Source organism: Jaculus jaculus, chromosome 8 (genome assembly GCF_020740685.1).
Source record: "Jaculus jaculus isolate mJacJac1 chromosome 8, mJacJac1.mat.Y.cur, whole genome shotgun sequence".
Classification (NCBI taxonomy): Eukaryota; Metazoa; Chordata; class Mammalia; order Rodentia; family Dipodidae; genus Jaculus; species Jaculus jaculus.
Window position 1 is genome coordinate 61,481,732 of NC_059109.1, and position 22,676 is coordinate 61,504,407.

A 22,676-nucleotide genomic window follows, 5' to 3' on the forward strand; every position below is an offset into this window, starting at 1 on the left:
ACTAAGTTTGATTTCTTTCAAGCCCAGACTGTATTAAATAAGTCTATAGATTTGGTATATGATCTTTCTGTTCCAAGAGGAATTCTTAAAATTTACTTTGTCTGTGTAGAAATTACCTTACTAATAATGTACCCAAGGCAATAACAGAACAGCAAGGAGAATTTTCAGTACCAGACTTTATGTAAATTGGGTTTTGATTATTTGATGGTTTATGCTTCTAAAACTTTAATGATTTTGAAAGCTATTTTAAAAACAAAATAATTGTTGTTGGTAAAATATGACTTGAGTATCTTTTTAAAAAAGTCTTTTGTCGGTGGCGCATGCCTTTAATCCCAGCACTTGGGAGGCAGAAGTAGGTGGATTGCCATGTGTTCGAGGCCACCCTGAGAATTCAGAGTGTATTCCAGGCCAGCCTAGACTACAGTGAAAACCTACCTCGAAAAACAAAAAAAAAATCTTTTGTCCTAGCCCAATCATTGTTCTTCTTTTCTTCATTGGTTTTGTTCACTTATGTCTTTTTCCTCTATTTTTTTAAATGCTCAATTAGAAAGACAAATTCCTCAGATACTGTTTATATATTTGGGTGAGGTGTGAAGTTTGGTCAGGAAGGTTGAAAGCTGAAAGTAGGGTTAGCAGATCAGTGTTGTATTTCTGGGCCCAGCTTCACCTCTAGCCAGTGTGAAATGGTTTTGCAAACCTTGCAGGACTCCAGTGCCAGCACTGTCCTCACTCTGCAAGGCCACTAAAGGAGCCAAAGTTTACAATAGTAGGCTGCTCAGTGCCCCCAGTTCACAGCTGTTTGTCTGGGTTGGCTAAGGTACAGCTGACTCGTGATGCTGTAAAAGGAAGTCCTCATCCTCTTATCCTTCTTCTTACCTTAGAAAATGGCTTTTGTCAACAGCAGTCTCTTTGAAAATCTTTCCTCCTCATATTCATCAATGCCCTTATTTAAATTCCTGTGTAGCATACCAGTCTAATTACTAGAAAATATAACAAGGACATAAGACAATTTATGTGAAAACATGACCCATCAACTAAATTCTTAACCTTGCTAAAATTCACAAAGGAATATTAAAATATATTTACCCATTTTGGCTATTTTTTTAAGTTGGTAATACCTAGAGAGGATGTGAGGCATGAAGACAGTTTTGCCAAATACTTGACAGGAGTATGAACTTGTGCCAACTATTAGAAACAATTTGGCAGTGTTCATCAAATTTAACAGTGGGGGTATTGTTTGAGCAACTATAAATCGATTCCATAGAAATACAGACTTGTGCAGCTAAGGAGATGGCAAGAAGATGGCTCAGCTGGAAAGAGCACTTACCATGCAAGCATGAGGGAGGGCCTGGGGAGCTTGATTCACTCTGAGTTCAATTCCCCACATCCAAGTAAACAGGTAGACATGGCCATGGTTGCCTGTAATCCCAATTTTGTGGGGAACAAACACCAAAGAATTGTTGGCCTTGTTGGTCAACCAGTCTTTAATCCCAGCACTCAGGAGGCAGAGGTAGGAGGATCACCATGAGTTCGAGGCCACCCTGAGACTATATACTGAATTCCATGTGAGACCTTGTGTCAGAAAACAAAACAACAACAAAAAAGACATATTTCTGTGACCTTAACTTTCCAGAGCCCAAATGCCATTCATCTTCAATCCATACCTCAACATTTGCCAAATAGGAGCCTAAATGTGTTCTGTGAATGGGCTCTTGCCTATGGCACCCTGTGCTATGATCAGATTGGCTGAGAGTTGGGAAGAAGTCTACAAAATACATCCAAAAAGTCTATAAGCATCTTCCTTTTTCTCGCTTTGGGCCTTCAAGTTTCTTTCTACTTCCTTCCTCCTAACACTTCTTTTTATATCCTCTGACCAAATTCATTTTTTTCTTTTTAATATTTATTTGCAAGAAGAGAGAAAAAAAGAGACAGTTGAGTATGGGACCTATTGCCACTGTAAACAAACTCCAGATGCACGTGCCACTTTGTGCATCTGACCAAATTCAGAATGTCAGTATGCATAGAACTTTATTTGGTCTGTTTATAAGTCTAATGTTTTCTTCTTCTTCCATTTAGTTCCTTTGAGTCATTTTATAAATCAGTACTTGGGAAGATGTATATAGTTTCCTTCTCCTCTTTTCCTTTTCTCCTTCATGGTTCCTAATTCTTTTCCTTGTAGTTTAATATTGTCCTTCCACTAGGAGGGAGAAACCAGACTGCTTCCAGTGAAGCCTGACTTAGCCTCAGACCCATCTGCATAACCATGTGAATTGCTTGGGGACTAGGAGCATGTCTGCTGGATCCTAGTCACTTTTAGCTCTAATCTGTCCACAGAGAAAATAGTATCTTCCACTCAGAATCTAAGAGTGATGGAATCAAAATAGCAAAATAGAAAGCACCAAAACCTCCGTTCTCTATCTCCACACCAATCTAGTAATAGTACACAAGACACTTTCCTTTATGAGACATCTAGAAACTGGTTAAAAGGTTCCTATATACATCCTCCCAGAAGAGTATGAAATTATTCATATTGAAGCTGGGGAAATTCTGTAGTATATACCCAGCACAACACCCAGCCTTGTACAGCATAGAAATCTAGAGAAAACTCTCAGAAGACTGGAAGTTTTGTCTCATGTTTAGTCTGCTCAGGAGGTACCTGAGGGATTGGTCTCTGTTATATCTCAATCTAAGTGTTCACAGGGAAAGACCCCAAGTTAGGGGCTACTATGGACACAAGTGATGGTTCAAACTAGCAGCATGCTACTCATTTACCATTTCCTGTTCCTCTTTCTCAATGTAGATCTGGTTGGACTGACGCCCTAACTCCTCGCTTCTCTCTTGGGTGGGAATAGTTGGAACATGCACTCAGTGTTCTGGCTCTTGGGAACATTGCCCAAGGGACTGTTTTCTGTCTCTCTGACTTGGCATGCTGACAGGACCCAACATACTTCCCATGAGTAGGGAGGGACTACCTGAGGCAGGGAATAGAGGATACCAGGCATTATGAACTCCTAATAAAAGCCTAATTTGAAATTTACATGCACAAGTCTAGAGAGCACTGACACATAAGAAACTTAGAAAAATCTAATCACCATGGCTGATTGGCAGAGGTCTTTCCTATTGGAAACCAGTGCAAATGACTAAGGCATTTGGCTCTTTTTCACAGAGATGCCAACACAAAGTAACTAAGCACATGGATAGACAGAAATACAGGACTAGCCAGGAGAACCCCACAAATAACAGAGGCCAACTTCCAGATGTATACATATGAACTACTTGACTGAGACTTCTAAATGTGACACTGATGCCCAGTGAGCCCAGGCAAAAATGATGCATGGACAGAATGAGAGTATTAATGGATAAATGTACTTGAAATAATAAAAAAGAAACTTTGAAGCTATAAAATGCAATCACTGAATTGGGAAATTTACTACGAAGATTCAGCAGCTGTCTTCCCCAAACAGAAGTAAAGATCAAAGTATTCAGTGAAAGATTGCTTGAAATTATCCATTCAGATGAGCAAAGAAACCAAAAAGAATGAAGAAGCTATGAGAGATTGATGGGATGCTACCAAGCAGGGCAATAATCACACTGGGAAATGGAACTAGGAGGGAAAAAGTCAGAAAGGATATAGGAAGAAATGAAATGGCCTAAAACATTCCAAATCTGCATAAATAAATGGGCTTCCTGAATCTGGATATCTAACAGACCTCAACAAGGAGAACCCAGTAAGTCCACACTGCGATACATTATAATCATATTTTAAGAACACAATGACAGAAACAGTTTGAACACAGCAAGAGAGAAATCAACTTGCTACATGCAAAGGTACCTCCGTAAGTGCTAGTGAGTTTCTAGTAGGAAGGTCCAAATGAGAAGAATGATCTATGCAAAATCCTGAAAGAAACTTCAGCCCAGATTACTATACAGGAAAAAATGTCCCTGAAATATGAAAGAAAAATGAATAAAGACTTCAAAAGCTGAAGGAGTTTATTGCCACCTAACATTTTTTTTTATGTTGAAACAAATGGATGCTCTATAGCCACACAAAAGCATATGAACAGACAAAGTTTACTGGTAAGGTAAATATACAGACAAATCCAGAGTACTGTAATGTTTGTGGGTATAGAGTTCTTAACTGTGCAGTAGAGTTTAAAAGAGAAGTATAAAAGTTTAGCTATAAACTATGTTAATAAATATGTCATACAAATTATGTGATTTGCGACATCAGTAACAAAGTACAGGGGGTGAAGAAATAAAAGAGAATCTTTGGGTGTGATTGATGGACCTAAAGTTGCTATAAATGTAAGGGGCTTCATGTAAACTCAAGACTAGTCACAAAGAATGTGGATAGAAGGCCTATAAAAGAAAATGAGTGAAGAAGAACCAAAGTATATTATAAGAAATGACAAAACCAAAGAGGACAGCAAGAATGGGCAAAGGTGACAGTAACAAAACAGAGGAAAAATAAACAAACTGGCAATAGTACATCTTTCTCCATCAGTAACTACTTTAAATTTAAATGGATTAAAACTCCTTAATTTAAATCCACAGTTTCTCTATGGACACAAAAATTTAAAGATGGAACAGTTTGCTTTCTGCAAAATGCTCACATTAAATTTAAGCACACAAATACCTTGAAAGAAAGAAAGAAAGAAAGAAAGAAAGAAAGAAAGAAAGAAAGGAGGGAGGGAGGGAGGGAGGGAGGGAGGGAGGGAGGGAGGGAGGGAGGGAGGGAGGGAGGGAGGGAGGGAAGGAAGGGAGGGAGGGAGGGAGGAGAGAAGGAAGGAGGGAAGGAAGGAGGGAAGAAAGGAGGGAAGGAAGAAAGAAAGAAAGAAGAGTTGTTTTTGAAAAAAATCAATACAATTGACAAACTCTTAGGTAGACTAGGAATAAAAGAGCAAGGTGTGCACAGTGTTATCACACAAAATAGACAAGTCAGAAACTCACAAAAGACAAAGAAGGATGTTACAGAATGTTGCAATGGTATATTCACCAGGAAAAAATAACAGTGGTGTATACACATCTGTGTCAGATATATGAAGTAAACTTTGATAGAACTGAAGAGAGGGATAGACGCTGACACAGTAATAGTGTATTTAAGTGCCTCAATTTCAAAATTGATACAATGAAATAGAAAGACAACAAGGAAACTAATGGTTGTGACAGACACACCCAGTCAGCCCTCTGCACCTGTGGGTTCTGGATCTGTGGATTTATCAACTATGAATGGACAATATTTGAAAAAAGTAATTCTAGAAGATCCAGAAAACAAAACTGGAATGCCAACTGCTATACTAAGTCCATGCAAGTGAAGTGACATGTGAGCATGCTCTCCTGTAGCTTTCTGCCTTTTTATTTATTTATTCATTGATTTTTTTTTTTTTTTTGAGGCAGGATCTTGCTTTATCCCAAGCTGACCTGGAATTCACTATGCAGTCTCAGGCTGGCATCCAACTCACAGTGATCCTTCTATCTCTGCCTCCTGAGTGCTGTGACTAAAGGCATAAACCACCACACCCATCTGCTTTCTGCCCTTCTTCAGACCCTTGATTTCTCCAGTACTCACTGAACACTGTTGTCTCTTGTTCCTATATTAAGATCTGTGACAATTGAACCTGTATTGAACATAAACAGTTGTGCTCTTGACATTATGCCCTAAGCAATGCTGAGTAACAAATGTTTCTATATCAATGACTGTGTGTTAAGAAGTGAAACTAACGATAAAGTACACCAGAAGTTATATGTAGGCTGCAGGAAATACTACATTTTCCAAGAAGGACAGAGCCTTAATGAAATTAAGTATCTGCCATGGTGTTGTATCCAATCCTCTTTTATATCCAAGAATGACCATGCAGAATATTCCACTGACAGGAATGGAATATACATTCTTCTCAAGTGCACATGGAACATTGTCGTGAATAGAATATTAGGTCAAAAAACAAGTCTCAACAGTTAAAATGTTGAAATCATACCAAGTATCTTCTGTGACCACAATGGAATGAAGTTCTCAATAACAGCAAGAGGAAAACTAGAAAAATCACAAATATGTGGAAATTAAACAGAACGCTCCTCAACAAACAAGAGAGCAAAGAAATCAAAAGAAAAACAAAAGATTACTTGAAGGAAAAAAAAAGCAGAGAATACAGCACAGCAAACTTAGAGGGTGCAGAAAAAGCAGTTCTTAAGGAAGTTTGTAGGGCTGGGCTAATATACTTTTTAAAACCCTAAACAACAACATAACACTGTGTCTCGTGGAACTAGAAAAACAGACTAAGACAAATTAGCAGCAGAGTAAAATAATAAACTGTAGAGCACAAACAAGACCAAATAGAAAAATGGTAGAATAATAACCAAACTGAGTTGTTCTTTGTAGATGAACAAAACTGAAAGCCTTAAATACAATAATAAAAAGAGAAAAGGCTCAACTACATAAACTCATAAGCCAAAGAATGGGCTTTACAACTGATACCACAGAAATAGGATTTATGAAAACTAGTATGAACAATTATGTACCAAAACTAGAGTAACCTGGGAAAAATGAATCAATTCCTAGATGCATATAGTCTACCTGAATCACAAGGAAATAGAAAATCTGAACAGTTGCAACAAGTGAGGGAATTGAACCAGAAACTCACCACCTCCTAGAAAACAGAATCCTAGAACCAGTTATCTATAGAAGTCTGCCAAACTTTTCAGAGACTTCAGGGTGTTTCTTTTCAAATTCAAACATTTTAAATTAGGACACTAGCAAATTCACTTTATGAAATGATAATTTGCAAAGACAAACCAGAAGAGAAAACCATAGGCCATCATTTCTGATAAATACAAATGTAGATATCCCCAACTAAAGATTAGAAATATTCAAGAGTATATTAAAAGATCATAAACTATGACCAAGTTGGTCTATCCCTGTGATGCATAGATGGTCTATGTATGACTGTGAATTCAAATGATAGATCACATTAATAGAATAAAGAATAAAAATTGGGCTGAAGAGATGGCTTAGTGGTTAAGGCACTTGCCTGTGAAGCCTAAGGACCCTTGATTCCCCAGGACCCAATGGTTAGCCACATGCACAAGGGCACATGCATCTGGAGTTCATTTGCAGTGGCTGGAGGCCCTGGCACACCCATTCTGTCTCTCTCTCTCTCTGTCTGCCTCTTTCTCTTTCTGTTGCTCTCAAATTAAAAAATGAACAAAAGAAATTTTTTTAAAAAAAGAATAAAAATCATATGTTCAGTGCTCCAGAGGGTAAGCTGAGTAGGCCAGATCTCCCTGTCTTCCCCCCGCCCACTTCCTCCTCCCAGTTCCATGGTCCCAGTTGGTTCTTCTGCTGCTGGCTTGGTGCTGCCTGGACCCTGCAAGCTGCTGTGGAAGAAGGCCCCTGAGTCCCCAATTTCTGGATCCCCTGCTACAGAGTGTGTGAGCATGGGGTGAGTTGGCCAGAGCTCCAAAAGGCTATATGAACCACCTAAAGCCCAAATAATACCTAATGGGGAAGGTCCCAAAGAGTTCCCATTGAGATCAGGAACAAGACAGGGTGCCCACTCTCACCACTGCTCTTCAACATTGTACTAGATGTCCTAGCCCAAGCAATAAATGAGGAGAAAGAAATAAAAGGGATTCAAATTGGAAAGGAAGAAATAAAGTTAGCCCTATTTGCAGATGACATGATCTTATACATAAGTGATCTGAAAGTCTCCATCTCAAAACTTCTACAGGTGATTAATTCCTTTAGTAAAGTAGAAGGATAGAAAATCAACACACAAAAATCAGTAGCCTTACTATATGTAAAGGACAAAGATACAGAGAAAGAAATCAGAGAAGTGGTCCCATTTTCAGTAGCAACAAAAAAATTAAATACCTTGGAATGACTTTAACCAAGTATGTGAATGAACTGTATAATGAAAATATTTTAAAAAACTCAAGAAGGAAATTGAGGAAGACTTGTGAAGATGGAAAAACCTCCTATGCTTCTGGATAGGTAGAATTAATATTATGGAAATGACAGTTCTACCCAAAGCATTATATAGATTTAATACAATACCAATAAAAATTCCATTATCATTATTCACAAAGATAGAAAAAATGATCTCAAAATTCATATGAAATTGTATCAGGCCTCAGATATCCTCAGCAAAAGAAACACCTCTGGAGGCATCACCATGCCTGATCTAAAGCTATATTAAAAAGCCATAGTAACAAAAACAGTATGGTACTGGCATAAAAACAGAAACATAGACCAATGGACCAGAATTGATGACCTGGACCTTAGGTTAAGTAACTATAGCTACTTGATCTTTGACAAAGGTGCCAATAGAGTAGATTGGAGAAAAGACACCATCTTCAACAAATGGTGCTGGACAAATTCGATAACCATGTGTAGAAAAATGAAACTATGCCCACTCATCTCACCAAGCATAAAAATTAAGTCCAAATGGATTAAAGACCTCCATATAAGTCCTGAAACTCTTCTCCTACTGGAAGAAAAATAGGAGGAACTCTCCACTATATAGGAGTGGGGGAAGACTTCCTGAACAAAACCCCAGAAGCCCAGGAAAGTAAACAAGCACTCAACCAATGGGATCTCATGAAGCTAAAATGCTTTGACACAAACAAACATATCATAAGCAGAGCCAATAGATTACTCACTGAATGAGAGAAAATCTTTAGCAGCTTTACCACAGACAGAAACCTAATATCTACAATCTGCAAAGAACTCACAGAACTAAACAATAAAAAAATCAATAAAATGTTCAACAGTCCCAACAATCAGGAAAATGCAAACTAAAACAACTAAGATTCTGCCTTATTCCAGTAAGGATGGCAATCATTTAAAAAAATCTGACAATGATAAATGTTGTTGAAGATGTGGGGAAAGAGGAACGCTCATCCACTGTTGGTGGAATGTAAACTTGTACAACCACTATGGAAATCAATATGGAGATTCCTGAAAAGGATGAACATAGAACTACCAACAGACCCAGTTATTATTCCCTTATTGGGCATTTATCCTAAATGCTCCATGCTTCACTACAGAGATATTTGTTCTACCATGTTTATAGCTGCTCAATTCATGAGAGCTAAGAACTGGAATCACCCCAGGTGCCCATCACTGGACGAATGGATAACAAAGCTGTGGTACATTTATACAGTGGAATTCTACTCAGCAGTAAGAAAAATAATACAATGAAATTTGTAGAAAAATGGACAGACTTGGAACAGATCATACTCAGCAAACTCACACCATTACAGACAGATAAATGCCGCATGGTCTCACATGTCTGTGGATCCTAACCTGAACCACCTTGAGTGGCTGACATACCTGATAGGCAACTCAAGGCCCAGACAATAGGGGTGGAAGGGTTTGCATGGAGGGGAAGGGAAGAAGTGGGGAAACCTTTCTCCTTAGAGATAGACTACAAGATATAACACTCAAAAGAAGTGATGGGGGAGCACCTAGAAAGAAGGACCCTGTGCATCTGGCTATACATGGTTACTAGGGAACCAAACCAAATCATTAGGTTTTTGCAGGCAAGCACCTTAACTGCTGAGCCATTCCTCCAAATCTGGTTTACTTTTTTTTTTTTTTTTTTCAAGGTAGGGTCTCCCTCTAGCCCAAGATGACTTAAAATTCACTATGTGTTCTCAGGCTGGGCTCAAACTCATAGTCATCCTCCTACCTCTGCCTCCCCAGGGCTGGGATTAAAAGCATGCCCCACCATGCCCAGCTACTTTTATTTTTTAGATTTTTATATTAATAGTAGCATAATTAGCAAGCAACCTTGCCTTCTGAACCAGGAAAAGTGTATTTAAATAATGAGTATAGGTCAAGAATAATATTAGATTCATTTCATATATTACATTATTTAGTTTCTAAAGTAAAGGTGCAAACTAAATACAGTAATGACTACTTAAAGATAAAGACGAATCCCTAGTTTACAACTTTACTAATCTACATCACTGACAACTGCCAAGATTAGAGTGCTCTTTCCCTTAAGCCATTGCAAATTAGTTAAAATATATTTGAATAAAGTGATCAAGGTTGAAGAGATGGCTTAGCAGCTAAGGTGCTTGCTGACAAAGCCAAAGGACTCAGGTTTGATTCCCCAGTACCTACATAAACCAGATGCTCAAGGTGGCACATGTGTCTGGAGTTCATTTGCAGTGGTTAGAGGCCCTGGTACACTCAGTCTCTCTCCCTCTGTCTGTCTCTCTTTCAAATAAATGAATAGTCAAAAAAAAAAAAAAAAGATCCAAGTAGCCAGGTGTAGTGGTGCACCCATGTACCTCAGTACTCGGAAGGCTGAGGACAGAGATCATGAGTTCAAAAGCAACCTAGTCTGACCAGGTAAGACCATGCCTTATTCAGTAAGGATGATATGGTAAGACCCTGCCTGAAAAAAACCCGAGGAAAGAAACAATCAGAGTAAAGTACTTGAAAAAACTTTGTTGTTTGCGTTAGGTTGGTCACACTATAGGTGGCATTTTGTTTTCTTTATTTGTGAACATGTCTATAATTGTGAGTAATCTACTTTCCTATGAGATACTGTTAAGCAGAGTGCCTGTGATATCAGTCTGGTTCATTTATCAATCAGCATACCAAAAAGTCTTACTGTCTGTAGTGTGCTTCCTGGAGTACTGCATGTCTTTTGAGCTTATATTCTTTTTATTGAAAATTCCAGATTATCAAGTTATTGGATGGAAAACGATCTCAAACTGTGGGAATCTTGATATCTAGTTTACATTTAGAAATGAAGGACATCCAACAGGGTAAGTTTTTATTTTGCATCAATTTCAACAGCTTTTAAATCCTCTAACTTTTTAGTGCATATTAACAAAATTGTGGATTTCATTATGACATGTTCATGATCTATATAAGGCACTAACTCTAAATTATATAAGGTATACCTCTATTATCCACACATATCTCCTACAGCACTCTGTTAGTCTCCATCCTGTTCCCTAATAGTTCACCTTCTGAGTTTTGTTAAATCATCATTACTCCATTTTTATTTTTTATAATAATTTTATTTGGAACTTTAAAATATGAACATATTGCAAATGAGTTTATTCCCATTAAGTTATCCTGTATGTTCCCTCTCTTCCCACCCCATTTCCACTGAGTGGCCCCCTTAGTGGTTTTATCGGTAATCACTGTGAGTTCTTAAACACACCAGTCAGTTCCTGTGGGGAGGACAGTACATCATGATATGCCTTCCTATCTTGTAGCTCTTACATTCTTTCCACCACCTCTTCCTCAGTGTGTCCTGAGCCTTGATAGGTGTGTTATAAGTCTCCTTTAGTGTTGAGCTCTAGGCAGCCTCTTATTTTCTACTTTAACGAGTCTTTATTCTCCTCAGTGTCTAGCACCATCTCCCTGGAGGAGGTTCTCTGGCTAGCATTGAGAGCAGCACTCACATTTAACCCATCACTTCCTCTGTAATGTTTCCTGGGCCCTGGCAGGTGGGATAGAGATGACTCATCTCATACTAGGCACTCACCATTCTCTTCTCATCATTCTCATGGGTCATGGGTCTCCCAGGTATTCACTACCACCTGTAAAAAGCAGGTTCCCTAATCAAGAGTGAGAACATCATAGATCAAAGGGATAAACATATACATTTAGAAAACTTTTTAAGGCCATAATCTTTCCATTTGGCCAAAGAACAGTGACAGCTTTCCTGTACAATTTATTACCTCCCAAACCATAGGCTTTTGACTTGGTTCTCAGTAATAGGCATGAATTTCTTCCCACTGAACAGGCCTCATATATAATTAGAGATCGGTTGCTTACCCCATGACTTCTGTGTCATTATTATGCCAATGGCTTATCTTATCTTACTGGTTGATTTTATAGCTTGGTTTTGTTGTTTGTTCATACTATCAGTGACTTTTGTCCTCCAGCTCTTCCATCTCAGTTCCAACTTGATTTCTTAGCAACTTGGGACAGCAGACTATACTGTCTACAGCAGTAGGGTCACTATCTGGTTCTGGTGGGTAACCAAGTGATTTGGCAGTCAATGATGTACATTGTTTTGGGGACCTCATGGGCCTCCCTGACCAATAGCTCACTGTGGAGGGATGACCCACTTGAATTTATTAGCAACAGCCTATGTCTTTTCAACTTTTAATTGTGATCATTCAGATCACATTCTATTGTGAAAATTTTCAAACACATAAAAAACTAGAACATCTAACAATGTCATTTTAACCTATACCTAGCTACAAAACCATTAACTTTCATTTTATTCAAAGTAATCCTATCATTAACTAGATTATTATGAGAAAAATCTATGATAGTTTATAATTCATCTGTTAATGATATTACTACACCCAATACAAGATAAAGGTACTTTTCAAACACAGCTGTAACTCATGTCTTGAAAATGATTAACGATAATTTCTCAGAATGATCACAGGTGTTGTTCTTGTTTTCTTGGCTGTCTATGTGCTTATTAATTCACCCATTCATTTACAGCTATTGTGAAGGAGGATGCTAACAGACATCCTACATTGCCATTGATGTCTCTCCTTTCTCATGGTCTATGCTTTCTCACCCTCCATCTTCTTTTTGATTTTTTCCTTTTGTCATTCATTTTTGAAGAAACCAGGTTACTGCAGAATTTTCTGCTCTGAAGCTTTGCTGGTTGCATTACCATGTTTATTTCTCATGTTCTTCTATCCTCAGTGTTTCCTGCAAACAGTTACTTTGATCTAGGTATAATCTGAGTGAGAGTTCTCTTCATGGATATGCTATATGTACAAGAACTCTTCAAAGGTAACATTGAGCTCATGCTCTGTGCCTTGGTTTATTCTTTCATTAGAAGTTTGAAAATGCTAATATATGGATTCAGTCATTTCTTTTGTGCATGTATATGTTTGTATATGTGCACATTTACATATGTGCATTTGTATGGGCAGGCCAAGCACAACTTTGGTATTGTTCCTCTCACATGCTCTCTACCTATGTTTTTAAGCAGGTTCTTTCATTGGTCGAGAGCTTGCTAAGTAGGCCAGACTAGCTGGCCAATGAAGCTCAGGAGTTGTCCTGGCTCCACCTGCCCAGTGCTTTACAGTGCATGCCACCATGCTTGACTTGCTTTATGGGGGCTCTTGAGGTCAAACGTAAGTCCTTATGTTTGCAAAGCAAACACTTTTCTGACTGAGCCATCTTCCCAGCCCCTTGATTCAATCATCTCATATTCATTAACGAATATGTGCATAGAGAAACCCTTTTCCTTATAAGCCACTTAATTCTATTTTTGTTCTTAATTCTTTTGTTTTCAAATGATATCATTTCACTTGTGAATCTTTGGCTCAATTTTATTTTTATTTATTTATTTGCAAGGACATAGAGGGGACATGGGCACACCAGGGCTTCTAACCACTGTAAACAAACTCCAGATGCATGTGCCACTTTGTGCATCTGGCTTTATATGGGTACTAAGTAATCAAACCCAGGTTGTGAGGTTTTTCAGGCAAGTGCCTTTACTGCTGAGCCATCTCTCCAGCCCTTTGGCTTAATTTCAAATTTAGGTATGAGTAAGTTGATGAGGTAAGAGAAAATTTTTAAAAAGGGGAGAAGACCTCTCTATGACACTATACTTGAGTTCCTTTTCTTCATAGTTGATACTCAAACAGGCATCTGAATTAAAGAAAATCTTTAGAGCTTGAATTCCACATACTTGCTTAATAAAATGCTTTTTATTGTAAAGAAGAATAAATTTTATTTTTGTACATTTTTAATAAAAGGGGATCAACAACCATCATACCTTCTTGAAATTTGTTTATTGCATTAAAATAATATTCTCTATATTCAGCAATCAATTAAACATAAATCCTTGTTTTGACATGTCATAGCATGGCATGTAGTAGTTTATGAGATGGCTTCAGTAGAATTTAGCATGGGTTTAATAGTGTAAATACCCCAAACCTCTGCTGTTCTTTAGGTATCAGTTCTGGTCGCCCAAAGCCACTTCACTCTGCCACTCAGCAGATGATGCATAAGGCCCAGAACCTTAGTACTTAGAACTTTCACACTGCTTTTTCTTTCAAAATGGTTTTGTTAGGAGCTTCAAATTTTGCCATCTCGTAAAACAAATTGAAATTCCATTAAAAGTAAAAGCATATTAAGTAAACAATGTCATAGCATTAAAATAGGCTGCTTTTAATACTTTGGCTTGATAGTAGAGCTGAATATAAAAGTGTCAGTATTAAACTTGGAAAATGTAACAGTTGATTGCAGTTTGGAGTGGAGGGTAGCTAAAAGTCTTGGAATTAGAGTAGGATTCTTCATTGAATTTAGAAGAGTCTCAAGTTAGGTCTGGAAGAATCTTTCTAAAAGAAAAATTCAGATCAGGAGAATGTGATCCTGGAGTAAAGGAATGGAAACCAAAAACAAACCTGTCACGGTAGTCTTAGCGGGGAACTAACTTTTTGTGGTGCAGTTATTGGAATGAGAAAGGATCCATCAAGTGTGATGGAGTGTCTTGTCCTAAACACTACTATTTCTCATGAGCTGCGTGAGCTCTAGGTATCTTTAATGCCATGTAACACTGTGGATATGAATTTTTCAATTTCAACATCACATGAGATTTTATCCAGTTCCTTTCAGACAAATCCTGCAAAGTATGACAGATTACCACATGGATAAGAGTCATTCCAACTGTACGATGTTACAGTTACCAGCTCAAAATCATACTTTCGCATGGCATTCCTGCCCCCATTAGATTGAATATTCACTGAGAATTGAATAAGAGATCAGTTTACCTAGATCTTCCAGTGCTCTATCCTAAACAGGGACATGTGACATGAAGCACATGTGCACTCTCAGCATTGGATGTTCTAACTGTAGCATTATAGACTCCAAATCTTGTGTTCCTGACTAGAGTTCTTTATCTTGCCTCCAGCACACTGTTGACTTCTAAATTCTAAAAAATAATAAAATAATCCATTCCATTTCTCATTTAGGAACATATTCCAAATAATTATTATAGTAATATAGCCAGAGGCTATACTAATAAATGTTTTCTTTAAAATCATTGATGGACAGTGGCATCTGAAGATCATTAGAAGCCAAGGCTAGGTCAGACATTTCATTCTAATCCATGTCTGGTTGTGAATGGAGTGTACTTGGCCTCATGCAGTCATCGTGTTGAAAGGACTCTCTGTGCTGGCATTGACATTAAACATTTATTTTAATGTGAGGGGGCTGCAGTGAGATATAACTACCGAAGTCCAGCTGGAAGCCAATCTTCACAGGTAACATGACCAGTTAAGAGGTTATTCCTCCACCTTCTGGTTATGTCATCTTTGTCAGGGTTCAAAGACCAAATATATTAATTTGTACTTTGCAAGCTTTAGAAGCTGATGTGTGTTCCAGAAATCCAGCACATTAACATAGGAGAGAGAATGTTCTCTTGTGATTTTAATGGTTATCTTGGCTATCTTTTCTTTTATCCATATCACTTGTCATTATTGGGCATTGTACATCTATACGTGCTGTTTCTCCACAGCACATGTCATCCCCATTATTCCACCCCAGCACGTGCATGGTAAATACAATAGGAAGCTTTTTAATGAAGAGGTAGATAATAACAGATAGATGATGATACAAATATAAAGACACAAGCATAAGCAGATTTGGAAACTAAACACCTGATTCTGAGAAACTATCCCCTTGAGTTTGTAGGACTCAAAGGACCTCTGGGCATTCTGAAGAATGTCAGTGCCCAGTTTTCTAAGTGGCAGTGAGAGTTCAATCTTGTCTTGCTGAGACCATACCTGAGTTAATTAATGAGTGATGCTGGAAATCAGACCCAGAGCCATGTTAGGCACACACCTGCCACTGAGCTCCATCCTCACCTGCTTTAGTTTAAGTATTTGAGTGCAAGTACCTCCCCACATGGGGAATCTGGCTACTACTTCAACTCTTTAAAAAGCAACCATGTTTTCCTCTTTTCCACTGTCTCTTAAAATGAACACTTCTCTGTGGTCCACTGGAACTTTCTATAAATGTGCATTCAAGAAGTGGAATTTTGGCACTCTTTATGTCCACATTTTATAAATAACATGTAACAGACACTGCTTTCATGCCACTTTGCACTTCTTTCCTGGGAAATGCTCTGATAATTATGCTTTGCATAGTACTAACTGAACTAGTCTATCTTATATTATATTTTCAAATGTTAGTTGAATTTAATTTCAATTTTGATAAAAAGAGACTAAGCTTTAGAATAAATAGAATTAGAATACCAGATATTCCATGCCAGTGTGTTTGGGTAATACCCACAACTTGCCTGTGTATGGCAAACATTGAGTGTTCAGGCACCATGGCTTCAGCAGCACTTACGATTAGAATTTAGCATTTTCAAGGGCTTACTGGATAAGGTGAGCAGCCCAAGTTTACAATAGAGTTGGCTACAAAATACAGGTGGTATCTTGTAAAACTTGAGATACATCCCAGAGGTAGTAATGTTTATCACACTTGGAGAAGGAACATTTCCAGTTGAGAAAAGAGCATGAAACAATGCAAGTAAAAAGGCACAGTTGTCATGTGCAAGTATTAAGCAGAGGTGAAGTACATCAAGATCTAAGGCACAAACAAAAACTCATACAACTACTCTAGGAAGGCTGCTGAGGGCCATGGCAAGGTTTCAGTGTATTATTGCATCAGTTATAGGGAGATGAGACAAGGGGAATAGTGCTGTGAACCCATCCTGAGTGCTGCCATACTTTTGAGACCATTCTGTGGAAGACAGACCTCCATGGCCTATGTGTCCTTATTTCTCTTTGCTCTCCATGCAACCCCTCTCACTGGGCTTCTAGTTGGGATGGCGGTCTTCCTCCATTCCTTAAGAAGACCAGACTCTTTCCTGAAATACTTCTGAGATCTTTGGATGTACAGCCCATTTAGAATGAACTGCCCACCACATTTCCTTCGTTTAAAATGCTTTTCTACTCCAGCCCCTTTCCTTTATGTGAGTTTCAGTTTCAAAGCCACCTCAAAAAAAAAAGTCTTTTCACATTTTTCTGACAAGATGAGACACGTTCAGAGTGGTATAGCCATAGACATATTTTCTCTCCCTAATATAACTCACCCTATGTTGTTTCATTTTTTCACAGTACCTAGTATTTTGCTTGTGCATTTAGTTTTGTTTTCCTTTGCATCTACCACCAAAATCTAAGCTGTGAGAGGGAGATTGCTCATGACTCTGTCCTCAGCATCTTGCTTACAAGTGGTGATCAACCAACTAAGTGTCTGATGAATGAATACACAAAAACCAAATAAAGGTGGTTCAGTGGTTAATAGTGATTGCCAGCCGGATCTAATTAAGAAGCCCCTAGTGTATGAAGGATACCTCTAGGAATGCCAGTGATAGCTCTACAGGTACAGTTAGAACACGAGAGCCCTGGGTCAGTCAATATATATTCCTGGATGGATATGATGACATTATCAGGTGGCAGTGCAAGGTAGGAGGTGAGGTCTTAGAGGACATAGGTCATTGGGGGTATGTCCTTGTGGGCTTTTTCTCCTCCTTAATCCTTTCTTGTCTTCCCCTTCTCTCTACTTTATGGCACTGTGTAACTCCAAGTCTTACAGGTAACAAGAAGTGCAGGACAGTTCTGTCCCATGCTCCCACTACAGTGATTTTTCTCATACTAAACATACAGAGCTAACAACCATGGATTGAACTATTTAAAACTGTGAGTCAAAATAAATCCTTCCTGCTTTTAATTGTTTCTGTCAGGCATTTGATCATAATGACAAGTAAAGTAGCTATTACTAGTGAATAATTCTGTCATAATTGGATCATATGTGGGTTGCAAAGCTGCATTTATATTAATATAGAGGAGGAAACTCTGTATGCAGGATATAGGGGCAAGAACAATTACAGTAAGTCATAATAGCCACGAGGAATGATGGGAAAGAAATATGGGCTGTACCGTAGATTCTGTCAAAAAATGGAAACTAGAAACCTAGCAGCAAAAGCAGTTTGAAGCAGAAAAGTAAAGTGTATCTTAGAGAATTGGAGTGTCAGATGACTAGAGACATACAGACCTATATGTTCAGGAAGCACCTGAACATTTTAACTTGGTAAGTGGGTAAGGCTCAATTAGAGATGTGACATACCTAAAAGGTAACTCTATCATATTTTCTATACCCAGCATCATGGTTAAGCATGTTTTAGGACAAAGGAAAATTCATATACTTTATGAAGTGTGGAACCCTGAATCACTAAGGGGTGGTTGTAGAGGTGGGTGGCTTCCAGAAGCTGATCAGAGCACAAGCTTTATTTGACCCTGGCCTTCCATCTGTTCACTGGGATGACATATTTAAAAAACATTTGGCATCTGTGGACACAGTGACTGCCTACATGATTGAAAATTAGTGTTTTCATTCCACATTTGTGATTTCCTCTTATTTTTGTCCCAGGGGAGATGTGAAATTGCTGAGAAGTATTCTTAATATAAACCTCCGTACGCATTGCAACAGACAAGGTGCCAAAAACCTTCTGGCATTCATTTGAAATTTCCCGTACATGCAGAATTTATATTTATAATATTTAATCTAACATCAAAATAAAACATCTTTCATATTAGTTCCTGCTTCAGTTTGAGTGCTCAGCTGTGCTTCATTGTAGTCTTTCTGTTTAGCAGTCTCACTATGAGAACAGAGGCCCGTGCGCTACGTGCTCAGAGCCTGGGACCTAGATATGAGGATGCTCCCTGGACCTGGCCCCCTCTTGCTTATTGGTTTCTGAAATCTACATCAATGCACATGAGAGTCAACCTAAAGTGAATTTGAGCAGGCACTTGAAATATATCATAGATTATTTAGGACTTTCCTGTGGAAAAATAAAGTCTTACTTTAGCCTTGAAGCCTGCTTAAATCTTCTTGTGAACCCCAACAGTACAAAGTTTTTGAGAACATGCTTTTCAAGTTGTGATTTTACTATGGATGCTACTCAAATGAATAACAGAACTAGCATGCACATTCTAAAACATGGAAAATCTGAATTAAAATGAGATGTGTAATATTTAAATGTCTTACTGATTTCGAAGGCTTTGGCTTTCATTTGTCTAACAGAAGCAGGAGGAGGCTGTAATTGATAGTTGTGAATCAAAGCCCACATTTCAAAGGTCCTCTTGAAAATATTTGTACTATTTTGAGTCTCAACTTCTAGGCAACTGGACCTGTCCTTCCCACCTTCTTCCATGACTGATAGAAACAAAGCAGTTCCCCTTTCCTTGCTGTTGAAGGATCACTGTCAGTCTTGGGTTTCTCTGCAGGAATCTTGAAGCCAACTTGTTTATATTATGTTTAGTTGGCTCAAAACAGATTTTAGAGGTTAAAAAAAAAAACTTAATTTACCCTCCCACCTGAAATCACATGTTGAAAGCAAAGAAGGTAAGGAAGTCACATAGTTAAGGAACTTGGCCACCAAAAGTCACATGGTCTGCTAACATAGCAACTCAATGATGGGGCCAGTATTTACCAGCTAATTAAAGATTGGTGAGAAGAAAAACAGATAAAATAAATGATACTGCTAATACTTCCCTTTCCTTCTCCACCTTTTTCTTCTCCTACTGAGTCTAAAACACCTGAGCAGCAGGTGCCGCGCCCCTCACCTCTTTCTAAGCCACTGTGCATTCCACTAGAAGCAGAAAGGAGTCGGAAAGCAGAGGGTGGCTTTCTTTGTGCTTTACCTTCAGGCAACTGGCTGAGTCCATCCAATCTGCCTGGAATGTAATTTGGCTTAAAAGAAGCAGAACTAATGGAAGAACAGAAGCAGCTTAACCCGAACTGTTTCTCATTCCACTGCCCTCCGGAGAATGAAGGGGATACAGGAAGGGAAGTTTTGCAGATTCTGTACTCTCTGCTTTTCTTTGAGGTTTGAACCATGGACAATTTTAATTGTGCCTATAAGATGGCATCTTGGGCACCTTCAGGCATAGCACATGCCTGGATGTAGGTGAAAATTAGGATTTTTGCTTTATAAGATTGAAAGATTTTGAGGTTTTGAAACTTTGAGTGGTTAAGTGGCCCCTTTGTTGCTGTCATTTCCACCATCTCCCAGACAGCTAATACTTATTGTGACTTTTACACTTGGCCTCTCACTTCATCCAACCTAAATCAGGGTGTTTGTCAACTAACACAGCACACAGCAGTGCAGATAAGACCAGACACAAAGTTCTCTAGATATTCTTCATTTATCTGTAAGCAACTTTGGTTTGTGTTTCCTCATTTTCCTATATGCTTTGGCTTCCTTTTTAGTAGGTTTTTGCATGCAGTGTAAAATTTCAATTATTGACATTTTTTCAAGAACATTAAACTGTGAGTTTTATTTAAGATGAGGCATTTTCAAGCTCCTTTTTTTTCTCCCCAGATATTCTGTGTGGTATAACTCGGTTGCACTACTGATAAAGTATTGCAGAATGTTATCAGAAGGTTGAAGTTTGGTCATTTTATTATGTAAATTTAATTATATTAGTCAGCACCTATGGTAATGTAAACAGTGGTAAAACTATGGATGTCTATAATACATACATGAATTTTCATAGCATAAACCATATGTGGTGCTCCTCAGAGATTTCTTCTTCATATAGAAGGTGGTGTGGTACCTTTTAGAAACCAAGACTTCTGTAGACCATTGTGGGTACTTGGTCAACTTGATTGTTTTTAGAGGAAATTCTTTTTGGATTTAGATATTTTTTTATTTTTGTTTAGATTTTTAAACACAGTAAAGATCTTAGGTGGAGTTTTTAAATATTTTACTTTTATTTATTTGAGAGAGAGAAAAAGGTAGATAGAAAGAGGGAGGGAGAGAGAGAGAAAGAATGTTACACCAGGGCCTCTAGGCACTACAAATGAACTCCAGAAGCATGAGCCACCTTGTGCATCTGGCTTACATAGGTCCTGAGGAATTGAACCTTGATTCCTTGGCTTTGTAGGCAGGCATCTTAACCACTAAGCCATCTCTCTAGCCCTAGGGGGAATTCTTTTTTATAGCCTGGTACCCAGAAAGACTGGAAGAGATATGATATTGGTCTAGAACATTACTACTGCCTGGGAGGATAGTTGGTGATTGTTCAGTTGAACTTGGTTTGATTGCTATGTGACTTCTTGCCTCAGTGTCATCCTTTGGAAAACCCAGGCAACAGCAGCGCCCTGTGCATTCAATTAGTGTGATGCTTAGAGCAGAACCTAGCACTGAGGAAGCTTGCCATAATTTCTACCTGTGAGTCCCCAGGGAAGTCCACCCACCTCTCCACCCTCTAATGTAGTGGATGGAGTTTTCTTTAAGCCTCCTTTTAGCTGGTGCCCTGGAGCATCTTGTCTGGATCTCACTTGCATCAGACCTGTGTCTGCACAAGCATGTTCCCATGAGAGGGGTGCAACAAGGCCAGTAGGGAAAATCAAGGCATGCTGAGGAAAAGCTCTAGTGGAACTGTGGCTAACTGTGCGGACTCTGCAGTGGAGCAAGTATCATGTCCAAAAGGTTCTTCCATGGCCCAGTCTCTCCCCTGCCTGCCCCATGCCCATCTTTCACCTTCTGTAGCTCTGTCAGCATTGTTGTTGGCAGCTGGATGTGAGACTGTTTCTGTTCCCTCTTCAGTGCTCAAATTCTACCACTACAGCCTTCCACAAATCCCATGTCACCTTTTCTTTTTCCTTGTCAGAAGTCAGAAGAATAGGTTTATTAGAGTTTTTGAGGGAAGAATATGGAAATTTTTTTTTAAAGTTTGTGTTACTTTTTTCATTCTTTTCCCTTTTACTCTCCAGGGACTTTTTATTGAGCCTTAAAAATGTCAGTAATTTGGACAAAACAACTAAGTTTTATGTTGGCTTTTTGGAACTTAGCATTGTCAACAAAATAGCTTTAACAGAGTCACATAATTCTATGTCTATGTTTTCTCAGGCTGGTTAAAAAAAAAAAAACTCATCCACTTGCAATGATTATATACCCTCTTTGTACAAGGAATTCATGTCTTCTACTTAAGGAACTACAAAGAGGAATAAAATGGACTGCATAAGAATTATTCCCAAAAAGCAAAACCTAGTGTGCCAACCCAACCCTTTCGTCTATGATATTATCTCTACTTTGAGTAACGAGTATTCTTGACTACTCTAACAAAGACACATACCGTCTGTCTCCCAGTTGTCTATGTTTATTAACCAGAGGTGATCCTTCAGTTACAATGAATGTCTCTCAGCCTGGGAATATAGCTCAGTGGTTGAGTGTTTTCTAGCATGGACAAAAGCCTGGGTTCAATCCCAGCACACCACACACACACATATACACACACAAACTCAGCTTTTCTTGTGACAAGTTATTGGTGTATGCATGTGTATGTTTTTCTTACTAGATATCCTTCAACTAGCAAGTACATTATTTAAACACGGTACACTTGGAGACAGAACAGTATTCAGGATTTAAAAGTAGCTGATGGCCTGAAAGCATTCCCATAGGTTCTTCCCACTCCCCCTCAGGCTTAGGCTTGGAGAGAGAATTTGCCTGTTGTATACGACCTTGACCCTGTGCATGTGCCTAAAGCAGGCACATAGTTTTATGTGTGCCTGTTTGAATTTGTGATACTGATCTGCTTTTTGTCCCTGCTGACGGTTATTATAACTTAATGGGCAAAACACTGCTCTAATGATCCTT

The 22,676-nt window shown here is 38.5% G+C and overlaps 1 protein-coding gene across 4 annotated transcripts in view; it reads left to right on the top strand.

Annotated features, from left to right (window-relative positions):
• The window catches only part of Fmn1 (formin 1), a 434,422-nt gene that overhangs the window by 246,403 nt on the left and 165,343 nt on the right, over positions 1 to 22,676 (top strand). For all 4 annotated transcript variants that reach the window (XM_045156457.1, XM_045156456.1, XM_004669715.2 and 1 more), the window contains one exon: positions 10,689 to 10,776. In XM_045156457.1, coding sequence (XP_045012392.1) covers positions 10,689 to 10,776 — 88 coding nt within the window. The remainder of the gene's footprint in view (positions 1 to 10,688; positions 10,777 to 22,676) is intronic.